General features: G+C 41.5%; 1 protein-coding gene across 4 annotated transcripts in view; it reads right to left on the bottom strand.

Annotated features, from left to right (window-relative positions):
• The window catches only part of slit2 (slit homolog 2 (Drosophila)), a 107,358-nt gene that overhangs the window by 20,336 nt on the left and 64,225 nt on the right, over positions 1 to 22,797 (bottom strand). For 2 of the 4 annotated variants that reach the window (XM_087841770.1, XM_035906245.2), the window contains exons 7-27: positions 22,148 to 22,219; positions 21,763 to 21,926; positions 21,228 to 21,366; positions 19,048 to 19,119; positions 18,811 to 18,882; positions 15,926 to 15,997; positions 15,554 to 15,697; positions 14,716 to 14,879; positions 14,334 to 14,357; positions 11,650 to 11,800; positions 11,463 to 11,537; positions 11,094 to 11,237; positions 9,279 to 9,422; positions 8,998 to 9,164; positions 8,787 to 8,919; positions 6,661 to 6,729; positions 6,225 to 6,296; positions 5,228 to 5,299; positions 5,040 to 5,111; positions 3,390 to 3,553; positions 162 to 286 (exon numbers count right to left, since the gene is read on the bottom strand). In XM_087841770.1, coding sequence (XP_087697896.1) covers positions 162 to 286; positions 3,390 to 3,553; positions 5,040 to 5,111; positions 5,228 to 5,299; positions 6,225 to 6,296; positions 6,661 to 6,729; positions 8,787 to 8,919; positions 8,998 to 9,164; positions 9,279 to 9,422; positions 11,094 to 11,237; positions 11,463 to 11,537; positions 11,650 to 11,800; positions 14,334 to 14,357; positions 14,716 to 14,879; positions 15,554 to 15,697; positions 15,926 to 15,997; positions 18,811 to 18,882; positions 19,048 to 19,119; positions 21,228 to 21,366; positions 21,763 to 21,926; positions 22,148 to 22,219 — 2,311 coding nt within the window. The remainder of the gene's footprint in view (positions 1 to 161; positions 287 to 3,389; positions 3,554 to 5,039; positions 5,112 to 5,227; positions 5,300 to 6,224; positions 6,297 to 6,660; positions 6,730 to 8,786; positions 8,920 to 8,997; positions 9,165 to 9,278; positions 9,423 to 11,093; positions 11,238 to 11,462; positions 11,538 to 11,649; positions 11,801 to 14,333; positions 14,358 to 14,715; positions 14,880 to 15,553; positions 15,698 to 15,925; positions 15,998 to 18,810; positions 18,883 to 19,047; positions 19,120 to 21,227; positions 21,367 to 21,762; positions 21,927 to 22,147; positions 22,220 to 22,797) is intronic. The other 2 variants (XM_006787231.2, XM_006787233.2) reach the window with 1 other exon arrangement.

Raw genomic sequence — 22,797 nt, 5'->3', positions numbered from 1 at the left:
TCTACGTGTCTGTATGTGTAAGTTTGTACTCTGCATGAGTTTTGAAAGATAAGAAGTGTTGTCTCATGGGTGTGGGTTTTTTTCTACCAGTGAGTGATTATAAAAGATGCTATGAAAGAGCAGGTGAATATGATTCCTTTTGCTTTCTATGCTGGGTGTACCTTAAATCCATAAGGGCAGGTGCAGCGGTAGTAGTGCACAGGGTCATTGGCACATGTGCCATCGTTCTTGCAGGGGTTGGACAGGCAGGGATCACACTTAGCCTGGATATTTATATCCACTGGGCCTATATGGTGCACCAATCCACACAAATAAAACATATACACAGGAGAGATGATTAACAATGCATAAAATTTGGCACATTGGAGAGTAGGAAAACTCAAAGTGACTAGATTTACACAGAGGGCTGTACATTATTAGGCAGCTGCAAAAGCTTCAAATGTCAACTTTTTCTGCAGAAGACAAGGATGGTGGTTTTTACCCTGCATTCTATATACACTTACTGGTCACTTTATTAGATACACCTGTTTAATTACTCGTTAAGGCAAATATCTAATCAGCCAATCATGTGCAACTCAATCCAGGGGCATAGACACAGTCAAGATGACCTGCTCGAGTTCAAATCAAGCATCAGAATGGAGAGAAAGGTGATTTAAGTGACTTTGAATGTGACATAGAAGTTGTGAATACTTCAGTCTTCCCCAAACAGCCATTTCTATGGTTTACAAAGGATGGAACGAAGAAGAGAAAAGATTCAGTGAGCCGACGTTCTCTGGACAAAGATGCCTTGTTGATGCCTGAGATCAGAGGAGAATGGCCAGACTGCTTCAAGCTGATAGGACGGCAGCAGTAACTCAAATAACCTCTCAAATAGCATCTCTGAATGCAACCTTGAAGAAAATATACTACGGCAGCAGAAGAGCACACCAGGAGCCAGGTTTATGGTAGGGTCAGAATTTAGTGTAAATGGATAGATCCATCCTTCCTTGTATCAGTAATCAAGGCTGGTGGTGGAGGATATTTTCTTGGCACACTTTGGTGTTTAAAAGTATCTTTTTAGCACCACAGCCTACCTGAGTACTGTTGATGACCATGCCTATTCCTTTATGACGACAGTGTATCCATCTTCTGATGGCTGCTTCCAAAGCTCAACTACACTGAAAAAAAGGGATTGGCCAGCTCTTGGATTTACATAAGCATCTTGCGTGTATTTAACACAATTGCCTCATGCTTTAAAGTTAAGTGTAACTATATAGTGTAGAAACTACATGATTTGCAGAGAGGGTAGATTAAATTGTTCATATCATGTTCAAGTGAAGTAAGTCAATAATATAGCAATGTTAAATCCCACGACACTGCACGGGATTTCAGTCTCGCACTCTTTGGATCGTGGTTTGAGGAAGGCATCCATCTCAGTCAAGTCGAGCAGCCACCTCTACTTTTTTTGGTATACCAAAAAAAGTAAATTGGGTGGTTGTTACATTAAAAAAGTCTACCTTGTAATTTGAACACAATAATTTCATGTTTCTATGAACGTAATTAAATCATGTAGGATCTGTACGAAATTCAACAACTTAATTTGTTCTTGTTGAGATGACATGATACAATCTAGTAAGAGTGGTTAGTTGCTGAACTCATGAAATTCACAAGATCGCACAAGATTTCAAACTGCAGGAAAATCAGTGGAGTTATAAGAGGCAGAGAACTACACACACACCACGTGCATGCTATTGCTACTTATTGTGGATTAACCTGTCAAGGACAAAAACAAAAAAATTCTGCATCAAATACAGGAAATCATAGCTTTCCTGTACTTCCTAGATTGTTGGCATGGTGGTTAGTGCTGTTGCTTCACAATAAGAAGGTCCTGGGTTCAAATCCACATTCTGGCTAGTTTGCAGTGGCTTCTCTCTGGGTATTCTGGTTTCCTCCTACAGTTAAAAGTCATGCAGTTATTAGAGTTAGGGTTAACTGGTGATTCTAAATTACCCGTGAATGTAAGTGCACGTGGTTGTTTGTTTCTATGTGATAGACTGGTGAGCTGTCCAGGGTGTAACCTGTCACTTCAGGGTTATTTCCCAGCTCTCCTGCAACCCGGAGAATGGTAGTCATTGTAAATCCATTCAATTTTTATGGTAACCAGGATCTAGACTTTGTTGAACATTATGTAATATGAAGACAACATGTAGTATTTAAGTGACCAAGTAATACTGGGGTAAAAGTTATTGAATAGTGTTGAAATAAAATGACAAAATTGTGAAGGATTAAAATATTCCAAGAGCTCAACTTACTTCATCTAAACATGTTTCAATTGCGTTTTAGGAACACAAAATGCACAGGTTTATTGAATATGAAAAAATTGTGTTAATTTAACTCAGTTGTTTAAGTTTCTGCCAAAGCAAAACATTTGTGTGCAACAAATGTCCACTATTGAATCAAGTAAATCCAACATGGCCTTTTTTTCAGTGTAATCTCAAACTGGTTTCTTGAATTCACGGTCCCCAAATCTCAATCCAGCAGAGCACATATGGGTAAAATGGAAGATTCTCATCATGGATGTTCACCCAATAAATCTGCAGCAACTGTGTGATGCTATCATGTCAATATGGACCAAAGTCTCAGAGGAATGTTTCCAGCACTGTGCCACGAAGAAATAAGGCACTTCTGAAGGTAAAAGGGGTCCAACTGTGCACTAGCAAGGTGTATCTAAGAAAGCGCCTGGTTAGTTTCACTATGTTGTTTAGTATAATCATGAAGAGGTTTCACTTGCTCATATATTACAAGTATTGCTTGAGAAAGATGACATTTCTTTGCAGAACCATATCATGTACAGAAAACACAAGAACACAGTGCTGGTCAGAACATGAGGGTTGAAAGGGAAGCGGAGCGGTTCTGACTGAACAGAGAGGAAAACTGGGACAGGACTGTCTCAAACTGGAGACTCTGGGATTGAGTAGAAAATACTGTTATAAGATACTTTACCTGGCACCAGAAAACCACAAGGCCCGGGGACTTCTACAGTGCGTCAGTCAGATTAGGTCAAAAATAGATTTCAGTCTTGTGTTCAAAGTTAAGTGATAGAATAAGGTTTCAAGATTAACAGTAGCATTTTTCAAGCATCAAGAATCTCAAGGAAACGTATCGAGTTAGTATATACATGTTAATATTAACATTAACGTTTTTGCCCAGTGAAAACAATATCACAGTAACTGTAATATATACATAGTGCTGTTTTGATTTTGGCAACTTGTGGTCTCCTTTGGGAGTTCTCCTCAAGTGTATGTATGTTTGCTAGCACAAGACCAGACACTTATTTAACCATATTGTGTCGTTTCTTTGTCTAGCTCCTGGAAAGCATTGTATTGCTGCACTACAATATATCCATTTACCTGTACAAGTGAACTTCTTGGAGGGTGTGGTCAGTAGAAGTTTGTCCGTCATGTCGCCGGGCCCGGCACAGCGAGCAATGCCAGGCTCCTTATACCCGCTCTTCACCCAGTCTGACAGCCACTGCATGTGACAGTCACAGTACAGAGGGTTGGCGCCCAGAGCCCTGCCAGCCAATTGGACAAAAAGTGAGACAGCAGAAGAAATAACTGGGAGCATTTCAATCATGGTGGTAACAGTGTCACTGTTAGATCAACTTATTTCGGTGTTAAATAAAGTAGACCATGAAGCTTTCGGGAGTGGCAGTGTTTGGATTGTCACTCTGATCCACCCTTTACTTGTCACGTCTGGTTTCAAAAACCCAAGCTGGTAACAACCACAACCCTCAGCTACAAAACCAAGGGGCGACATCATGGTGGCTACACCATCATTTTATATAAAGCCTTGGGTTATATTGTATTAGAACTGTCTGTTACAAGCACTCTCCATGGTGCTGATCCTTGTGAGCGCCTCACGTAGACTCACCAGGCATCTGCACCCTGTATGACCACTGTGCTTTTTCTGCAGCCTGCTTAGTTGTATTGATACTGCACTAAAAAATGAGAGCAATACCCAGTGCTCACTTCCTCTGTATGTCTTTCTCTTTTGTTCATTTCAGCCATGAGATCGTTGTCGAGGCAACACTCAAAGAAAACAACAGTAAAATAAAGTAAAGCAGAACAAAACTTCATTGAATTACATCAGCTTGTTTTCTTTTCAACAAAATATTTCTGCTTCATGGACTTCTCGTTAGAATATATAATCATGACTCTCTGATTTTTCTGCTTCTGCTCTGGGCGTCCTCGTCACAGTGGGAGTGGGCTTTTTATGTTTTGCATTTAATTATTTTAGCAGATTTCCCTGAAAATTCATTAACTACCAGGGGGAAAAATCCCTGGTAATTTGCCCCAAATTACAACACAGTGCATTGTATTCTTCTTATAACTACTATTTAGATTGCTAATAGTAGAAGTGGTTAGTATGTGGATCTCACCTGACCGGAAAATATGGATTCTGTTATTGATTGTTTCTGAAAGTGTTGTGATCACACAGCCACACAATGTCCATTTAACATACAAAGACAGATACTCATATAGAAAACACATTTATGCCATTCAGGCCCACCTTTGTGTAAATTACCTGGCTCATTGTGAAAATTGTTAGTAAACCTCTGAGCTGTGACAGCATATAACCATTGACGCTCTGCTACTTAGCTAAAGAAACAATCCTGTGTGATCACTGATGGCATGACCAGTTGGCTGGATAAGGATGTGGCATCTGCATAAACCACTTCTTTGTTATATTTCGTTGTAAATGATAAAGGAAAACACACAAAATTAAAGCGAACGATCTTCCCAATGCTAGAAAGGACGTCCAGTCGACATTCATAGAGGTCACTGAGCAGATGGCCGGGTAACATCCTGTCTGATAATGCGTCACAGCTTTAATTATAAGTTTTGTTCTGTTTGTGTTTTTCAGCTCCCTGCAGTTACTGGACAGATATATTCATGTATTTCTTTGATTTGTTATTTTATAGGGGAAAAAAAGGGCAGATTTTTCAGACACACAGTGACACATGACCAGTGATGTTTCTGTGTTTGCGTGTTACTCACAGGTGGGAAAGCGATGACAGGTCTTTGAAGGCTCCTTCTGGTATCAGTGATATGTCATTACCGTGAAGAGACCTAAGAAAACGTGATTGAAACAGGATGAGATACAATAAAAAACGATTGGATGATTACTTCAGCACTAATCTGACTCTCTGGGACATTTCCCAGGATCAGAAAGTTCAGATACTCACAACAAACGGAGAGATTTAAGTCCGTCGAACGCCCTCTCTGGTATGCATCGCAGCTGGTTGTAGCTCAGAATTCTTTGCAGACAGAATTAACATTTTAGCACGGACACAAGGCAGATTTTTTTCCCCAAGAAATCTTTGCATGCAGCAAGACAATTCAGAACACAATCCTACTTCTGACTGAGATAAGCAGGCAAAGCAGCAAACATGAACAGTTTAATACACTCATTCATATGCAGGTCTCACAACGCAGTGATCTAGCACTCAGAGTGCAAGTTTTCTTCCTTTTTTATGTGTATTTTGTTTCTTTTATTTATAGCAACTAAGAGACAAAACATTTATCACACTGGTGCACAGACTATAAACTGGAGAAACTGCTCTCTGATGTATATATCATGTACTGTTTTCTCCAGCGCCTTCCACTCTTTTCCTGTTTTATTTTTTCAAAATGATTCTTTATATATTATTAAAAAGGAAGTGAAGCTACAAGCTAGTTCAAGGCAGCATCTCCAGCTGCACTGGATCTTTGCTCTCCCTGCTGCCCTGAGTTGATGCCAGCTGTTAAGCACCACCGCCAGTCCAACATCCATCTGTATATTTACTCATCGTTCCCCAGTTTGATATGTAATATATTTGTGGGGCAGGGTGTTGAGCTCTGAGCCAGACTCTAACTATAGTTTGTTGTTGTAATAAAGTAGCACTTTAAAACATACGTTGTCTGACTAAAGTAAATTTTTGGAGTAGTTTAGGTGAAGCCAGTATTTTATGACATCGATGGTTATTTTGTGGCAATACAATCTTTCAGAGATTCCCTTGACTCTCTTAGGACTGGCTAAAAATCACATGCCGTCATGTCACCCTTTCTTGATTTCTGCTATGATTTTTTCGAGGCCTTCTTCTATTTGAGCATTTATGAGCTTCTCATCCACACATAGTCACAACTGTGCTTAAAAACAAACACTCACACACACCGCAAAGACATATGTAAAGCCAGACTCACAGGGTAAGCAGCTCGGACATGTTACTGAGGCTGTGGTTGGACAACGTGCTGATCTGGTTGTTACTCAAATCACTGGAAAGGAAACAACAGATACATAAAACCCACACAGGCAGCACTGTCCATACATGCGTGAACAAACCCACACGCGTGCACAGACTATATGGATTCTGTAATGCTCCTCCTTTAGTCTATCGTACCCAGACTGTCACACCACATCAGGGCCAAACAAAGTCACAAAAATGATTCAACACAGAGTTCAGTCTGTTAGTTGTGATTAAAAGCAAAGTGCAGGAAGCACAGACCAAATCCCAAAGTGTTTTCTTTTTGCGTTTAAAAAAACGTGTGTTAACCGTACTAAACTTGGCAAAGTGGGAGTTAATTATCTGTGTGAAAGTATACAATATCTCTCCACTGAGGTGCTACGGGTGAGACTTACATGAGCGTTAAGTGTTTGTAATTGGAGAGCTCCACGGGAACTTGAGTGAAGTGATTTCCATCCAAATACCTGAGAGTCAGAAAGACAGCGTGGGAGACAAAGAACGAGGGAACACGGGGGTGATATCGAGGAGGATTGGTAAACAAAGGGAGAAAGTGAGAAGGGAGAAAATGAAGTGTTAACCATGTGGGAAATTCCTCATAACCAGTGTGAGCAGTCATTACTGCTGCAGCCATAATAAACACTGGAGTTTAATATCCCCACAGGCGTCTCTCGCTCAGACATACACACATTCACGGGTGAGATCCTATCTCTCACTTTGTGACAATGTGCTATTAATCCAGCATATTAATTAAGTCTTTGTTAATACTGGAAGAACCTTGTCCCCCAAAGGAGACACAGTAGAATGAATAAAAATACCACTAAAGCTGCGGTCTGATATTTAATTCAAGATTATAATACTCTGATCATTAGGGATTTTTGTTGAGCAGGACTTTATGTACCAAGTGTGATCAGAAAGTTTCAGGACTGATTAAAATTAGGTCTCAAGGCTTCATGGCTGAATACTGGTGCAAGCTGGCAAGTGCCGCAGTTTTAAATGGATGACTCAGGATGTTCCAGTAAAAATCTGTTTAATAGTTTTCACTTTTTGGAATGAATTCAAGCACACTAGCGTCAGAAGAATGAGGAGCATCCACCTGATTGTGCTCCTCACCTGATGCGCTGTTTTGGGGCTTAGAGACTGTGGACTCCTCAGCTAAAAAAACACTCTCTGTGTCAAAGTCTCAGCTCACGATCGTCTTAATGATCTTAATGATCTTCATCTACTGTATATGCATTTTTTTTGGCTGAAACAGAATTTAATGTTTACTCTGTGGAAGTGTGAGACCTGGTTTAAAATCTCAGGAGCACGATCGCAAATAGTCAGATCAGAAGCGAAAGTGATCCAGGAAGGTACAAAGACGATCAAAATTAAATAAAGGATAGTTTTTGATTATTATGGGTACACAGCTATACCAATCAACATTATTATTACAACACAAATGTCTTCAGATGAGAAATAAAATTCTCTTCAAGTTCACAGTTCCGGTGTCTCTGTGTCTCGATAAGCATGTGTTTCTGTGGTTTTCCACCTTTCTGAATGAACATTTCAAGCTCCAGTGAGGTAAGAGATTGATTCAGATGCATAGCGTAATAAATCTGAGGTTTTCTGAAGTCAAAGAGGGACGGCTTCAACTTCCTCCATCCACCATAAGTTTGAGCTCTCTGTGGCACTACTGAAATCCACTCTGACTCTGACCTCTGCTATGGCCTTACTTTTCTCAGCACAGCCTCTGGGGTGTGAGAGGACAGCATTTCTTTGCCAGACTCACTCGTTGTATCCTCCATTACAGTGCTTTTCTAGCTCTACATCTGCACAGTCTCACTGCAGAGATAATTTATCAAGTGTCTCATGATATTGCATCAGACGACTGATGCAGACCTTGGACATACAGCCAAAGCTATAAAAAGCTATCTTTAGCCACAAGATGAACAATGAGTGCTGAAGCAGGTGGCGTGGCCCCAAGGAGCACTGACCTTAACTGATCTTAGCATCACAGATTCAGTCTGGGATTAGCTACAGTGCACCAGTGCAGGATTGCATGCTGGCACGCTGGCACGAACCACTGTTTAGATCAGATCCACTAAACGTTCTTGACCCTGGTGGATTAACTGTCTGTGTGAATGCTATTAAAAACGAAGCAAAGGGTGCTCTGTTGACTCTTCAACTGCCAATCGTTGTTTAGTCTGTGGGTCACAGCTGGAGATTCAGCTCTAATTGTAATGAGCGTTGGGTCAGTTTGACTCAGAGTGGAATGTTTGTTCTCTGAACAAGATGTAGAAGTGCAAGCAGTCAACAACTGAAATCACTGATTGCTTTTGTCATTAGCAGGGAAAGTGTTAAGGGACCAAACTAAAAGTAACAATTATCTCAAAGCTCTGGAAGTGGTCTGGACCTGATCTTAAATAATTTATGTTTCTTTATGTTTTCAGGCACATTTAATAGGGACCTTTATGATTGTAGCTTGTAAAATGTGGAGTTTGGTTAAGCTTTATACTAAAGGGTATGTTTGTTATAAACTCACAGTTCGGTGGTCTCTTTGGGCAGGCCTCTGGGCAGCGTGGTGAGTCCCTTGTTGCTGCAGCGGACCACGGTGTCCAGACAGGAACACTCAGCTGGACACCTCAGCACCGGAGAGCAGCTGTTCTCATCATTACCTGATGGTAAAAGTGATTAGGGATAAAAAAGCTGTTTTAGAGAGACGTGTAATATCATTATTATTTTCTCCATCTCACCATCTTCACAGGCAAAGTCCTGGACAGCTACATCCTGGATGGGGATCTCCTTCAGGAAGTAAGGACTCTGGCAGCGGGGGTTACCAGTGACGATGCGTTTCCTTCTCAACCAATCACCAAGCCAAGCCAGGTGACAGTTGCAGTTAAAAGGATTAGCCAGAAGGTTTCTGGAGAGTAGGAAAGTAAGGTGATGAGGGTGCTCAGCATTATTATTATTGTTATTATTGTTATTTTTTGCATTTATATTTGTCACATTTGTGGGTTGTGTTGTTTACACTCACAGTGTGGACAGGGAGTGCAGCGTGTCGAAGGCTCCGGGGTTCATGGAGGTAATCTGGTTGTCATAGAGTGACAGCAGACGCACCGAACTCAACCCCACGAAGCTGCTGTTGCTCACACAGCTGATGCGGTTGCTCCTCAGCATGCTACCCACACACAGGAAAAAAGTGAATGAATTAACCTGTACTACAGTTAAGTATGTAGTATACAGTATATCCGGTCGTTAAGTCTGACGTCACTAGCCGTGTCTGGGCCTAAACTCCGCTGCAGGTCCATATATCAAACGATCACTATGGCATTACTGAGAGTTGAAAAACTGTCTAAAGTCTTTCATCTTTAATAAAATGATCAGCGTTCTGCTCTACCAGGTGTAACAATTGAGTTTAACATCCAGGCATCCATGAAAACGGAATTTATGACATTTAACGGAGTTAGAAGTTAGCAGGAAGTTAGCTCGCTAGCTTCTATCTAAATACAATATAGCATGTCCTGACTGCGGGGTTTTGAAAACAAATTAAAACATACAGCTCTGTTATCACTTCCGACATAAATGAAGACAGAAAACTAAACAGCAGTGACGTTTGTAGGGTTACTGAAGTTTGGCTAGCTGGTATATAATGTTGTGCTATGTGACTGCTAGCGACACAGCTATGTTAGCATAATATAAACAAGCTAACTTTTTTTCCACTCGATAAAAGTTAAAGTAAGTGTTCTCGGTGGTCAGGAACAAATGTAATCACATGGCAGGATGCTGTAAAAGGACCAAACTTCAGCCAGGAGAACAACTGAGATAATCCATCCACAATATGAGGTTAGTCATTCATATACTGCTGCATGGGCTGGGCTGTAGTTACATCCTAAGGTTTTAAAAACTGAGCTTAAATAAATGATTAGCGGTAATAAAAGCCGAGGGAGGTCAACAGTGATCACTGACTGTTTTAGGAGCTTTTTGAGATTAAATAGAAGAAAATACAAAACATTAAACATGTTAACAACACAAAAGCCATATTAAACACAGACTACTTTAGGCCCCGAAGTAGGATTCGTCACGTCATCACTTAACGACCGGAGAGTTAAGCGTGTACCCACAACATGTATATACAGTTATGTATATACACTTATGTTTATACCCTAATGAGATAACATCTTATTTTCAGGTCTTTGCAGTAGTTAATAGCGATTAACTAATAGCTAATAACTAAAACCCCCCCCACATAATTCCTTATAAATTATATGTACATAACACTACATAAGTCTTAAAGATCATAAACAGTAACACTTATTAACACTTTATAACTGTGTAGGAATGTCACTAAAAGCCTTGACCTTCCTCTAATTGTTTATGAGACCAATGCAATTGCACTTTTTGAGTTTAACCAGTGGCTCATATTAAATTGAATAAGCATTTAGTTTTGCTTTATTAAGACTGATACTATTGACTTTATAAAAAAAATCTAATCTGCATTGGTTTCCTCAGGATCTTAGGGTCTTAATTATTATATATTAATTAACAGTTAATGGTGGTTTATTCCCTGACCCCCGGAAAGAAATGGCATGGACCCTTGATTGTTGTCAAGGTAGATAAAATGTAAAATTATATGCCTTAATAAACATCTTTACAGCCTCATATGGATCGTATTACCTATTAACTGAAGCTCATTACATAAACCTAAATATGCAGTGTTACCTGGTGAATTATGCATGCTCATATTATTCTGTGTTTGACAGTGTCACAGTATGTGGGAACGTCTTTGGATATTGCTGGCATACTTAATACATATGCATATGTGTGAGTGTGTGGGTGTGTGTGTACCCACAGTGTGCGGAGGCCACTGAGTCCCTTCAGCATGCGGTGGTGTATGTTCTCCAGTCTGTTGGAGGTCAGAATCAGCTCATTGACCCCTGAAGCTCCTTCAAACGTTCCCTCCTCTATGTCAGTGATACGGTTATTACTCAGGTTACTACACAGAGTGGGAAGCAGGAGGAAGGAAAGTAAGAGAGCAGCAAGAAAAGAGAGATGTAAAGAGGGGGTGGGAGGAGGGGGTGGGGGGTTACGTGTATAGAGAGAAACACACACAGTTCATTTTAATTTCTATATCCGCATCTATCGCAGTTTTCCTCTGTGTGACCCGAGTGTGACTTCCTAACGTTATGTCCTTGTTACGTTAAAGACATGTCTGACTCACATCTTCCTCAGCTGAGGCAGCTTTTTGAAGATCCCCGTCGCCTCGAGCACACTGAATTCATTGTTGTTCAGACGCCTGAGAACAGAGCAAAGTAAAGGTGGTTAGAAACAAAGAGAAAGAGGCTCTGAGGTTTCTTCTATCTCACACATAGATGCACTTTGTAGCAGACAAACATGGCGTGACTCACAGCTCGGTGGTGTATTGAGGAATGTGATCAGGTATTTTGGTGAGTTTCTGGTTGGAGCAGTCGACGGTGGTGCCCTCGCAGCGACACTTTTCAGGGCAGGCCAGGTCTGCGAAGCAGTCGCCTCCTAGCTTACTACGGTAATCCTCGTTACCTGGTCACAATCATAACCGCAGTGTCACTAAATGTGCAAGAGTCAAACCCCAGCATTTACTGGCACGGGTCCCGATAGAAACACCAGCACAATAGCAGAATTTAGAGACACTGCTCAAGGGCTGTGCTGCTTTTTTTTTTTTTGTTCGTCATAGGAAAAGAAAGCTGATCACAATCATTTGCAACAATCCCCATAAGCTTTGGCTCAAAATGCTGCATTGTGCTTCGCAGCCTTAAAGGAATCAAAATAACAGGAAGCTACACAGACTGTGAAGATCAAGACAGACACACACAGACGCACATGCACTCACACGAGAACAAAGATATTGGAGGTTTTCTGCCCTGTCAGACTACAAACAAGCTGAGATCTCACCAGAAAAATGCTCATGCACATACAGGTAGTCATCTATCATACTGTGCAGACACTGAGGCTCTAACTCAAGCTCACACACATGCACACACACACACACTCTTGCAGGGAGTGACAGGAGTTTGCTGTCTCTTGCGCCATGCTGTAGGGTTTTGCAGGGCCGTTCCATGGTGCTTGAAAGAACCATGTTCCACGATAGGAACCTGGCAGCCACATGGTTAGATCAAGCACAAAGGAACAACCTGCTGACTGACTGCTCCTCCGCTGGAACACAGGGGTGGGAAGGACAGAGGAGACAGGAGGAGGAGGAAGAGCAAAGGGAGGAAAGGAGCTGAGGGGAGAATGAACGTGAAAAGAGGCATAGGAGAGGAAGTGGGAGGAGAAAGGAGGAGAGAAGAACGAAGAAGCCACCTGATACTGGAAATGTGTAATTTGCAGCGAATAGAGAGGACAGAGAGGAAAAATGATAAGAAGGAGGATATCAGACAAGGTGTTCAAAAAGTTGCAGGAATAGAGGGAAAAGGCTCGAGGAACATCTACAGACATCTACATCACAGAAAGCAGAGCAGGAACAGGGCAGCTGTTACGGAGGAGTGGGAGGAGAGTTACAGCAGCACTGAATGCAAGAGAAGCCCTGACTTCTGGGTAATACACACACAGACACACACACACACACACACACACACACTCCAACACACCCCATAGGTACATAAACAAGATAAAAACACATGAACCATTGTGCGCTAAAGTGTAAATTGTAATTATTATTCTCGTCGCATTGTTGTTGATGGTGAACAACAAGACAAGAGGAGTCACAGAAGGGTCATTGCAGTTGAGGTCAAAGGTCAGATGCCGGTCAGGGACGAGAGGTGAGGGATTCAGAGCGGACGAAGAACCTTGTGCGTTTGTGTGTGTGTGGGGGGGTGTGTGTTACTTACAGCTGACATGGTGTACTCCTTAGTGTGTTAGAAAGGCAGTAGGAGAAAGAAGAAGGGATTTCACTCGTTTATTTGAACAGGAAGGGAAAAAGCTGATGAAAAACTGAGTGCAAATAAAAAAAGCTGCAATTTGTGCTGCAGTCCGTGTTCAGACCCCAGGCAGTGATTCATTTAAAGGACTAATGACTCGTGAATAGCGAGAATCGTGCTGGCGTGACGTGACACTGAACGGGTACATTTATCGACACACGTCCCGGCCTCTTCCAGTCGAAGCACGGCGCGATTTAAACCTATTCTGGGGAGACTGTGAGGCAAAAAGCATACATACACAGATAAAAGAGCCTCATTTGCAACAACAGAAAAATGAGGTAGGATCTGAAATAAGACAACAGCGCAAATGCAAATGAGAGGATTTTAGGTGTATTGATCTTAGCCGCAATATGAAGGTTGGACCGCAGAATAAAACATGTTTATTCAACTTTTCAACCGAAAATGTTCTTAAATTATTCAGCTTTGCCCCGTATGTGGTATCTGGGCTTTGAAACCTCTGTCCCCCCGGTGAGCTACAGAGTTAATGACTGCAGTGAGTGCGCGCATACACACACACGCTTGCGCGCACGCTCTCTCATGCAACACACTTCGTGGCCCCTCTGTGCGCTGCTGTGGTAATGACCGCCTTTAGCCCTGCTACTGATCTCATATGCATGTCTCATTTACATATTTCCCAGCACCCCTCTGAGCATGATGACTGTGTGACCTTTTGATGTTCTGCAGCGAAAAAAACAAACGCAGATGCTCACAGACACACGGTCATACATTAGCTGTCATTAGATGTGCTAAGAAGCAAGAAGGACTGGCATTAAATATAGTCTCTGTGATCGCTGCACCAGGGTACTTTCATTTAGCCAGCCAGACAGAGCCCAGCTGACAGCGACCCAAGCTTGTTAATCCAACTGTTTTTCCTCCCTCGATCATCAAGGTTGCGTTAACCATCGAAAACCCAGTGCAAGGACAAGAGTGTGATTATCTGGTGTCTGGTTAGACGCGGTGCATCATAATGCATGACAGACCATTAGCAGAACATGTTTTGGCATTGAATAGGTGTCGGACGGGGCAAGTCACTCAAAGCGTCGAGGATGTGCGAGTGTGAAGCATCAGCTGTGAGTGAGCAAACAGTGGTTTATACACACACACACATACACACACTCATGCTCATTGTACAATACCTGGGATGAAATACTGTTCTCTAGCTAATAGAGAGACAGAGAGAGTCAAAGTGAAAAACAGAAGAAAAAAGGCTACACTAAAAGACAACCCACTCTGGCTGTGGTTTGGCATGAAACATGTGTGGAAAATCCCAGGAAACGCTAAAAACAACAGGGAGATGAGGTTAGTAGAAAGAGGCTGAGGGGAAATCCCAGCAGGAAGACACAGAATGAAAAGAGAGGAGAGGTCAGCTTGTCTTGTGTGTGCATGTAGATCAGAAACGTAAAAGAAGAAGAAGAAAGAATTAGCCTCTACTATGTACCATATTTACACTAGCTATATTTGTGCAAGCTGCTGTATGTGTGTAGATGCAGTGAAGTGCACGTGTGTGCGTGTCTGTACCTGAGCAGCGGAACTTCTTGCTCTTGATTTGCCCGATTCGTTTGTTGGCGAGCCGTCGAGGGCTGGTGCAGCGGGCGCCGCTCGTCTCGATGGGATTGTCCTGCAGGTAGTCTGCCAGCCACTTCAGATGGCAGTCACAGATAAAGGGGTTTTGCGCCAAGTGACTGCACAGAGACACACAGAACATACAAAACACATTCAGGTAAGCCGACGTGCTGTGAGTATATTTTTCTGAGGCTGGCCGTAATGGGAGCGTGTAATAGCACCACGTATGTGAACAGCAGCTCAAAGACTGACACTGGAACAGCGTTTACATCAAAAACCTGTATTTTATTCTTTAAATTAAAGGACCAGAACAAATACCTGGATTTATTTCTCTTAAAAATGATATGAGTCTGTATATTTATCACTTTGTTATAATAATAATTATTCTTCTGTTATATTCTGTTATAATCACTAACCGGTGATGAGAAACAGAGCAATAAGTGTCTACACAGGAGACTACAGTAAGAGCCAAAAAGATGTTCCTCAGTTGAATGTCTATTGAGTCTCTTGAAAGAAATAAAACTGAGAGCATGTTGCCTCCCTCCCATTTTGAAGCATTCATGTTGACTGACGGATTTATAAGAGAGGTTAGTTAAATTCTTAACGGTGGCAAAGAAACTGCTGTTGTACTGTACAGGCAAAAATGTATTTTTTAACAGTTGGTACGTTATTCCAAAAACGTAATTGATTTTTGTTTTTGTCGGCGGTTGTTCATTTATAAAGCTTGCCGGTTACTGCATTTCCTTATTTATCTCTACAAGTCTGGTGTGTGTGTGAGTGTGTGCATACGTACAGTGTTTGTATGGCTCTTAGAGATGAGAAAGTCCCCTTGGCGATGGTCTGGAGCTTGTTGTCATACAGTGATAGCAGATTGAGGTTGTGAAGGTCCTGAAACGCGTCCACGCGCAGGCATGCTATCTTATTAGCATTCAGTAACCTGAAGTGACAGAACAAAGGAGAGAGAGAGAGTGGGAGAAATGGAAATGAAGGCTCACCCCGTTATCGTTCTCTGACGAGTGTTTCAAATGGTGCAAGTCAGTGAAGATGGCTTTCAGTCATGATGCCTCAACTCTGATGACAATGTTTGAGGTAAGCACTTTTCCGCTGAATATCGATGAGATGCAAATGCGACTGATTTTGTGCTCGTCTGTGTGTTTCTACTCACAGTAGCTGCAGAGAGAACAGCCCCTCAAAGAGTCCTTTGGAGATCTCTGTGATTTTGTTCCCATATAGTACGCTGCAGAAAACAAATGCAACATTAATAACAGTCAACCTAGATCGTACAGGGAGTCAGACCTCTTGTCTTGTGTCTGTTTCCAGTGTTTTGGTTCTTTACTCAACCAAAATTGCAAAATTAATATTTTCTAAAGCGGTAATGTGGGAAAATATGAGTGCATTTGGTGTAAACTCGTGTAAAAAAGGAATACAGCTCCCATGATTTTTTGACAGTGTGCGTTGTGTTTTTATTGTAAATGCTGCTCATGGCAAAGATGGCTCTAATAGCTGAAGGTACTGGGAATGACTGACAACTACAAAATCACCTACTGAGCAATCTAAAGAAATCTTTGGTAAAACACGAAAAGTAGTTACATCTAAAAAAATGGAACTAAAAGTAACTTTGATTGTTGCCATTATTTGCAGTATCCCACAGCACTACTTTCCATTTATCTGGGTTCTAGCATTCGAACTATGGACCATTTGTGTATGAGGTGATATGTTAACCTTTGCCCAACAGAGCTGCTGGATGAGCATTTGTCTAAAAGCATAAAGAAAACATGAATTGACAAAATACTTCCGAAGACAGTGAAGAAAAGTTTCTGAAAACACTCGGCTGACAATGATCTTGAACAATATTTTGCACTTTTAATAATAATTAAACCCATTTTATTTCCTCAACACAAAAGTATTACCAGCAAAAAAAAGTTTAAAGTACTCAGCTGTTAAGAACCAAATACTAAAGAATTATGGTCATCAAAACGTCTTAGATTAAATCTGCACAAGTGACACAAACTAACTAGAATTCAGCAGAAATTACTAAGAGGGAAGGCATTTGGCTTTTTTACTCAAGAAAACACAGAAACACACAGGGGAAAAAAAAAGCTTCAATCACTTAATCTGACTTCGTACCTGGCTGTACATGATATATAACACATGACGATCACTTTTCATTCAAATATCATAAAAAATTAAGATAACGTCCATAAATCTGGCTGTGGTGTTATGTTAGGAATGCACACTGTTATCAGAGAATAGCTTTTTTTAAAAATACGCCAAAAGTGCTACAGAAACAGGAGAAGGCTGAGACTGCCACTGCCTTGCCCCAACAAATACCTCAGATGCAATCACACACACACACACACACACACACACACACACACACACACACACACACACACACACACACACACACACACACACACACACAGGAGACATCTTTATGCCCTGTGAACAGATGAGTTGTGTATTCAGGCTGAAGACATGTGTTTTGGATCGGCTTTTATTTCGTTGTGCCGAGTGGCCGTCCCTGAGAGAACCGATGTTGGGAAACACGCGGCGTTGGAGGCGGATGCTTCATTTATGTCTCGCAGACGAGTCAGCACATACAGTTCTGCTCATTCACACGCATACGCGTACGGACACATGCGCAGATGCCACATATGGCTCATTTACACCCTCTCTAACCAAACACTGACGCACAATAAATACACAGTGTGGCTTAATGCGAAGGCCATGCTGCATGTGGTGTGTCAGCATGAATCGGTGTGTCCCATTCTTTCTGTGTTGAATGTGTAATGAGGTGGCAGAAGCCTCCATTCAGCAATTCAGCATTTATGAATTATTGACTTCGGAGAGACGAGACCTTAATGTAACTCCTTCATGAAATAACTCTCCATCCTTCACTTCCTCAGCTCCTCTCTCCACGGTCCTTCCCGCAGCTTCACACGCAAAGCAGATGGTCCGAGCTGAGAGTCAGAAAGCCAGCAACACCCCTGCTTTTGCTAAACATGTATACGCTTTTGTTTTGTGCGTTACGTTTTGTATGTTTATTCCACAAATGTGGGTGTAGTTTCTATCCTTATAAACACAATGAGAAGGAAAGAACCACAAGCAATCAGATGATAAGAGTCACAAAATTATTATTCAAAATGATTTTTTTTTTGCAAATTAAAAAATGATTTTTGGATGAAACCAAATAGGTATATTTAATATAATTTAATAAAATTTAAATTTAATAGGTAATAGGGGATAGCTCGGTTAATATTTCTTGGATGTTTTGGCTGCTCGCTGAAGGCAATTTGTTTTCCAGGCACTGTAATATTGTTTAATTTTTCCTTTACAGTCTTGGTTTTCTTTCTTCTTTTTTCTTTTATAAAGGCTGAAAAGGTGAAAGTGCAAAGTACTGCAGTCAAATTAAAAAACAGATAAGAATCCAAACTTTGCTTCAGCACCACAGATACAGTGATGAGAGAAATGATCTACTGACAATATTGAAAGAAAAATAAGAGTTTGTCAGGAAAATCTTCATCTTGTTGCTTCATTACTTTTGATGAAACATCTGAAGTGCATTGCTATTTCTATTGTTTTTTCCCTGTCCATATTCGGTCCCACGCTCCCGTCACGTATCTGCAGTAATGGAACTTTAACATGGTTCCCAACCATCAAGGAAAAAGGAGCTCTCCTATGCAAAGTTACTGGGAAATTAAAAAGTTTGCGAGGTCTAAAGTTTGAGGATCATTTCAGTTGTGGCTTGCTTTGTGTTTTCACTCCTAATGAAGAGGTTGCTGTAATTTGGCTACACAGTTGTGGGAAAATCCAACTGTTTGTGTTTTCTGTTTCTCTTTCTCAGTATGTTATGGGCATAACAGATCTCAGATATTAAACTCCTGAGCGCATTATTCACATAAAATATAAAAGCAGTAACTAAAAGTAAAAAATAAACGGAAGTTATGGAGCATAAACAGATTTTAAACTTTTTTGCGCCCTCAAAGCGGTGCTTCAGAGTGTTTAAAAAAATACAACGTCAATATAAACACACCACACAATACTCACAGCGAGTTGAGAGAGCGCAGACCTTGGAAGGCATCCGAGGCCAGCTCTGATATCTGGTTGTTACTCAAGTCTCTGTGAAAAACAAAAGGAGAAGGGAACAAGAAGCAGAAGCATAAAACCAGAGAGTCAGTGAGGAAGCATAGCACGGAGGTCAACACAAACTGGAAAGTGGCCGGCAACAAAAGTTTTGTGGATGGTTGAAGGGTGCAGAATACACGCATCTCCTCATCTACTCACATCCTGCGCAGCTTCTTATAAGGAGAAAAGGCCCCAGCTGGTATCACCTTGATGGCGTTCTGCTCCAGTCGTCTGGAACCAAACATACACACAGACAATTGAGACGCGGCATTAACATTCCCCTATCACAGAGCTATCTCTGCTCCATTGTTGGCTGCTGCTCTTTCCCCGGGGGCTATGGTTAAGGGGAAACTTTTCCAGATAAGTCCCTTTAACAGGCCCTGCCAAAGTCTGCCACATTTCTCTGATCTTTTGCCCTCTTTAACATCTGCACAGTCAGACGGACACACAAAAACACAGCTGTAACATCTGGGAAGTGTTCCATTAGGTCTGACTGTGCATCGATCTGACCATGCCATTAGAGTGAAAAGACATGGAAAAAAAGAAACAAGTGTTTATTCACTGTGACAGCAAATTAAACAAAAACAACAGCTTCATTGTGAAAAATTCTCTCGCTTTCTAAACTTTTCACTGCTGACATTTTTGACTGGTTGTGCATACGAACCATAATGTGCCTGTTCTATAGTGGTTTCAGCTGTTTTGAGTCTGAAGTGAAAAGAAACGAGTCCTTTTTAAGCCTAAAATCAATCAGGACAAGGCCAAGTCAAGTTGATGCTCCGCTATGTTAAGTCCAAATAAAATCTAAAATCGATAAGGAAGTTAATGAAGTCTGAAGTCTTGTAGGTCTTACATAAGGTTTCAAGCCATTTGAAAGAGTTCCAGGTCTTAACTAAGTAAATAGAAGTCCAAATTATGCCCCAAATCTTCCTGTAGCATTGAAAAAGTCTTAAGTTAAAGGAGACAAATAGAACTTTTATCCAATTCAATGAAGCTGGGTCAGGTCGCCATTCTGCTCTAGGACGGCACAAATCCCAGAGATGTTAAAAACATAAGGCTAAATTTAATCTTGAGTCTTGAAAAACACGTCTTTTAACAGTTAAATTAAACGGGGATCTTTGTTCTTATCACAGCAAGTAATGGGTCTCAAAATCAGTGAAGTGACTTTGAGAGTGAGAAATCCAAGTTAGGCTTCATGTCTTCATAGGCATGGTAACCAAAGCTTTACCTTCAAAATAAAGCAGATATTGTTTTTAAAAATGAGAAATACAAAATATTTTCAATGGTTTTAATGGCAGAGCTGGAATGCCATCTGAGAACTCATGTTTCATTTGCTCTGGTTGGACGTGACTGCCATGTCTCAGTCCCGGTCACAAATCTTTATTTAATATAGGGGGCGATCTGATGCAGTGACAGACGTGTGGAGACGTTATGGTCTGTTTGTACTTTTACAGCACTCAGCACTTTGTTCTCCACCTGCACCATGCATGTCGATCAGTGGTATACTTCACTGCCGTTCGCTGTCACATTAGTCGTTCACCTTGCACTTCTTTCGTCTCTTGACACTGCAGTTTACTAAATTTTCACTGACATTCAGATCTCTGGTCACCACATCGCTGCCAGTGGCCGTGGTCTAAAGGGAGTCCTGTCCCTTTAGAGCCTCTGCAGTGCCAACAGATCTAATAACCAGTCTCAAGACTGTCAGCCCTTCAGCTTAGCCCAGCTGTTGGGAAGAGAGAAGTCTAATAGACAAAGACTGTCTTTATAATGAAGTGCTTTTGCAGTGCAATTGTTAAAAACTGTCGACTGCGATAAATTGTCTTCTCATGAGTGCTTTATCACATTTAAAGATTGTGTTGTGCTCTTTCTCTTTGTTGGGAAACAAAGAGAAAGAGCAGCAGTGTGATGTCCATTTAAGTCTAACTCAAGAAGTCCAAATCTCAAATCTTAAATCAACGTCTTATTTTTTGGGACTTTGTTAAATCTGCTGGCTCTTCTCCTTCCACTTTTCTCCGATTCTCACTTACAGATAGCGATATGATCCACCTCGTCTCTCAGATTAATCTTTCAATTGTTCTTCTTTTGTCATTCCTTTATTATTTTCTTAAGCAGGAAGGAGCTGCATGACCAGGCTTTCTCATTTCACAGATGTGTGATTTTATTTCGCCACACAAAGAGAAGTAGTGAAACAGAAAGGTGGAAAGAGACAAAGAGGGAAAATGGAAAGACGCAGAGTGAAAGAGCAGGACAAATATCACTGCTCCGAGTGTGGATGTGGGAGTTCTGTGTGTGTAAGAAAAGCGGTTTGAAGTAAACGTGTTTACTTGGATCACAGGTCTTACATCTCGGTGATGGTTTCGGGCAGGTTGGTGGGTATTTCTGTGAGACCCTTCCCTCTACAGTCCACAATGTTGTTACTGCAGGTGCACAACTCCGGACACTGTAACACACTGCAGGAGGAAGATGATGACGACTGGTGACCTACACAGAGACAGAGGGCCAATATTATCCACGGATAACAGATTATGCTTTGAGTAAATCTCAAAGGCAAAGAAAAAAGAAATCTGCAGCACGGCTAGAGCAACTGTGCAAGTGAGGGAAATATCCTGTCCTTAGATGTGACCTTGCCTATCTACAACTGTTTTCTATTCTCGTGTTGCACAGAACATCAGATCGATGATATATATTTTAGGAAATGCAGCACATAGAGTTAAAGACAAGCCACTTACCTTCATCCCAGTCTTTAAAAATCATGAGCAAAAAGGTAATGAGAGAAAGCAGACGAGACAAAGCAAAAGATGGGTTTGCCACTGCGAAACAGCGAGCCGAGGGAAGTCACAAAACAGACAGCAAAGCAAACCGGTGAACCCGACCTACCTGTGCACACAAACTCCTTCTTCTGCACCTCGGCCACGTTGTGCCCCCTCAAGTGCGGAGGGGCCATGCATTGCGTGTAAAGACCCAGCCGGGGGCGCTGTCGCAGCCACTCTGACAGCCAGGCTACGTGGCAGTCACACTGCAGGTTGTTGGAGTGCAGGCGGCTGAGGGACAGAGGAGGAGATGGGCCAGACAAGAACAGGTGGGGGGAAGGAGAGAAATAAGAGGTGTGATGACAGGGGAGGCAGGAGCAGGTTGGGTGGAGGGAAGAGAGAGAGAGTTGCAAGTACGCATCAATCAATCTGTTACACAAATGGACACGGATGGGAAGAATCCTTCCCCTCAGGGCAGCGAGGTGTACCAAATACACGGAGATGCCACTTACAAGGTCCTGAGCTTTGGCATGTGGTTGAAACTGGCCACAGACAGTCGGCTGATGTTGTTATTGTTCAGGGTGCTAAAGAAGAAAGTGAACACACAGCATATTACAGATATGCAGAAAGTCTGTCCCGCAGTATTTTACTGTTACCGTGAAAGAGGCTGCAGTGTCATACAGTGCATTTGTAATGTAACACAAAAACAATCAAAATACAACTCTTTTATATTAATGTGTTCAAAGCACTACGTTGTTAGCTTCTAATTAGCTCTGTAATAAATCACATTTAATCGAAAGCTACTGAGCCTTTAATCTTGCTTTTTTTTTCTTTCTTTTTTTCTTTTTAGACATCGGCTTAACACATAATCCATTTATTCGCTCCCAGAATGCTCAGACTACAGAAAATCTTTTGAATCATTAGAAATTAGATACAAATAGATGGTAGAGTTTATTTGCCTGATTGAACGATCATACCTTTGCACGTTTGCTTACAGCTCTGATTTTGGCCGGGCTATAAAGTGCCCACTTAAGGTACTGACTGACTTTGAAATCAAAGCAAAATGAATATTACAGGCATTAATAAGTCGAAAAGCACTTCAGGACAACAAAAGTGTCAATTCTGTGTGCCTAATGGCCCCATTAACAAATTATGTGAAGAG

The sequence above is a fragment of the Neolamprologus brichardi genome, chromosome 6 (genome assembly GCF_056152115.1).
Source record: "Neolamprologus brichardi isolate AB-2024 chromosome 6, ASM5615211v1, whole genome shotgun sequence".
Taxonomy (NCBI): Eukaryota; Metazoa; Chordata; class Actinopteri; order Cichliformes; family Cichlidae; genus Neolamprologus; species Neolamprologus brichardi.
The sequence above is the reverse complement of the archived record's forward strand: the minus strand, read 5'-3'. Positions and strand labels throughout refer to the sequence as shown.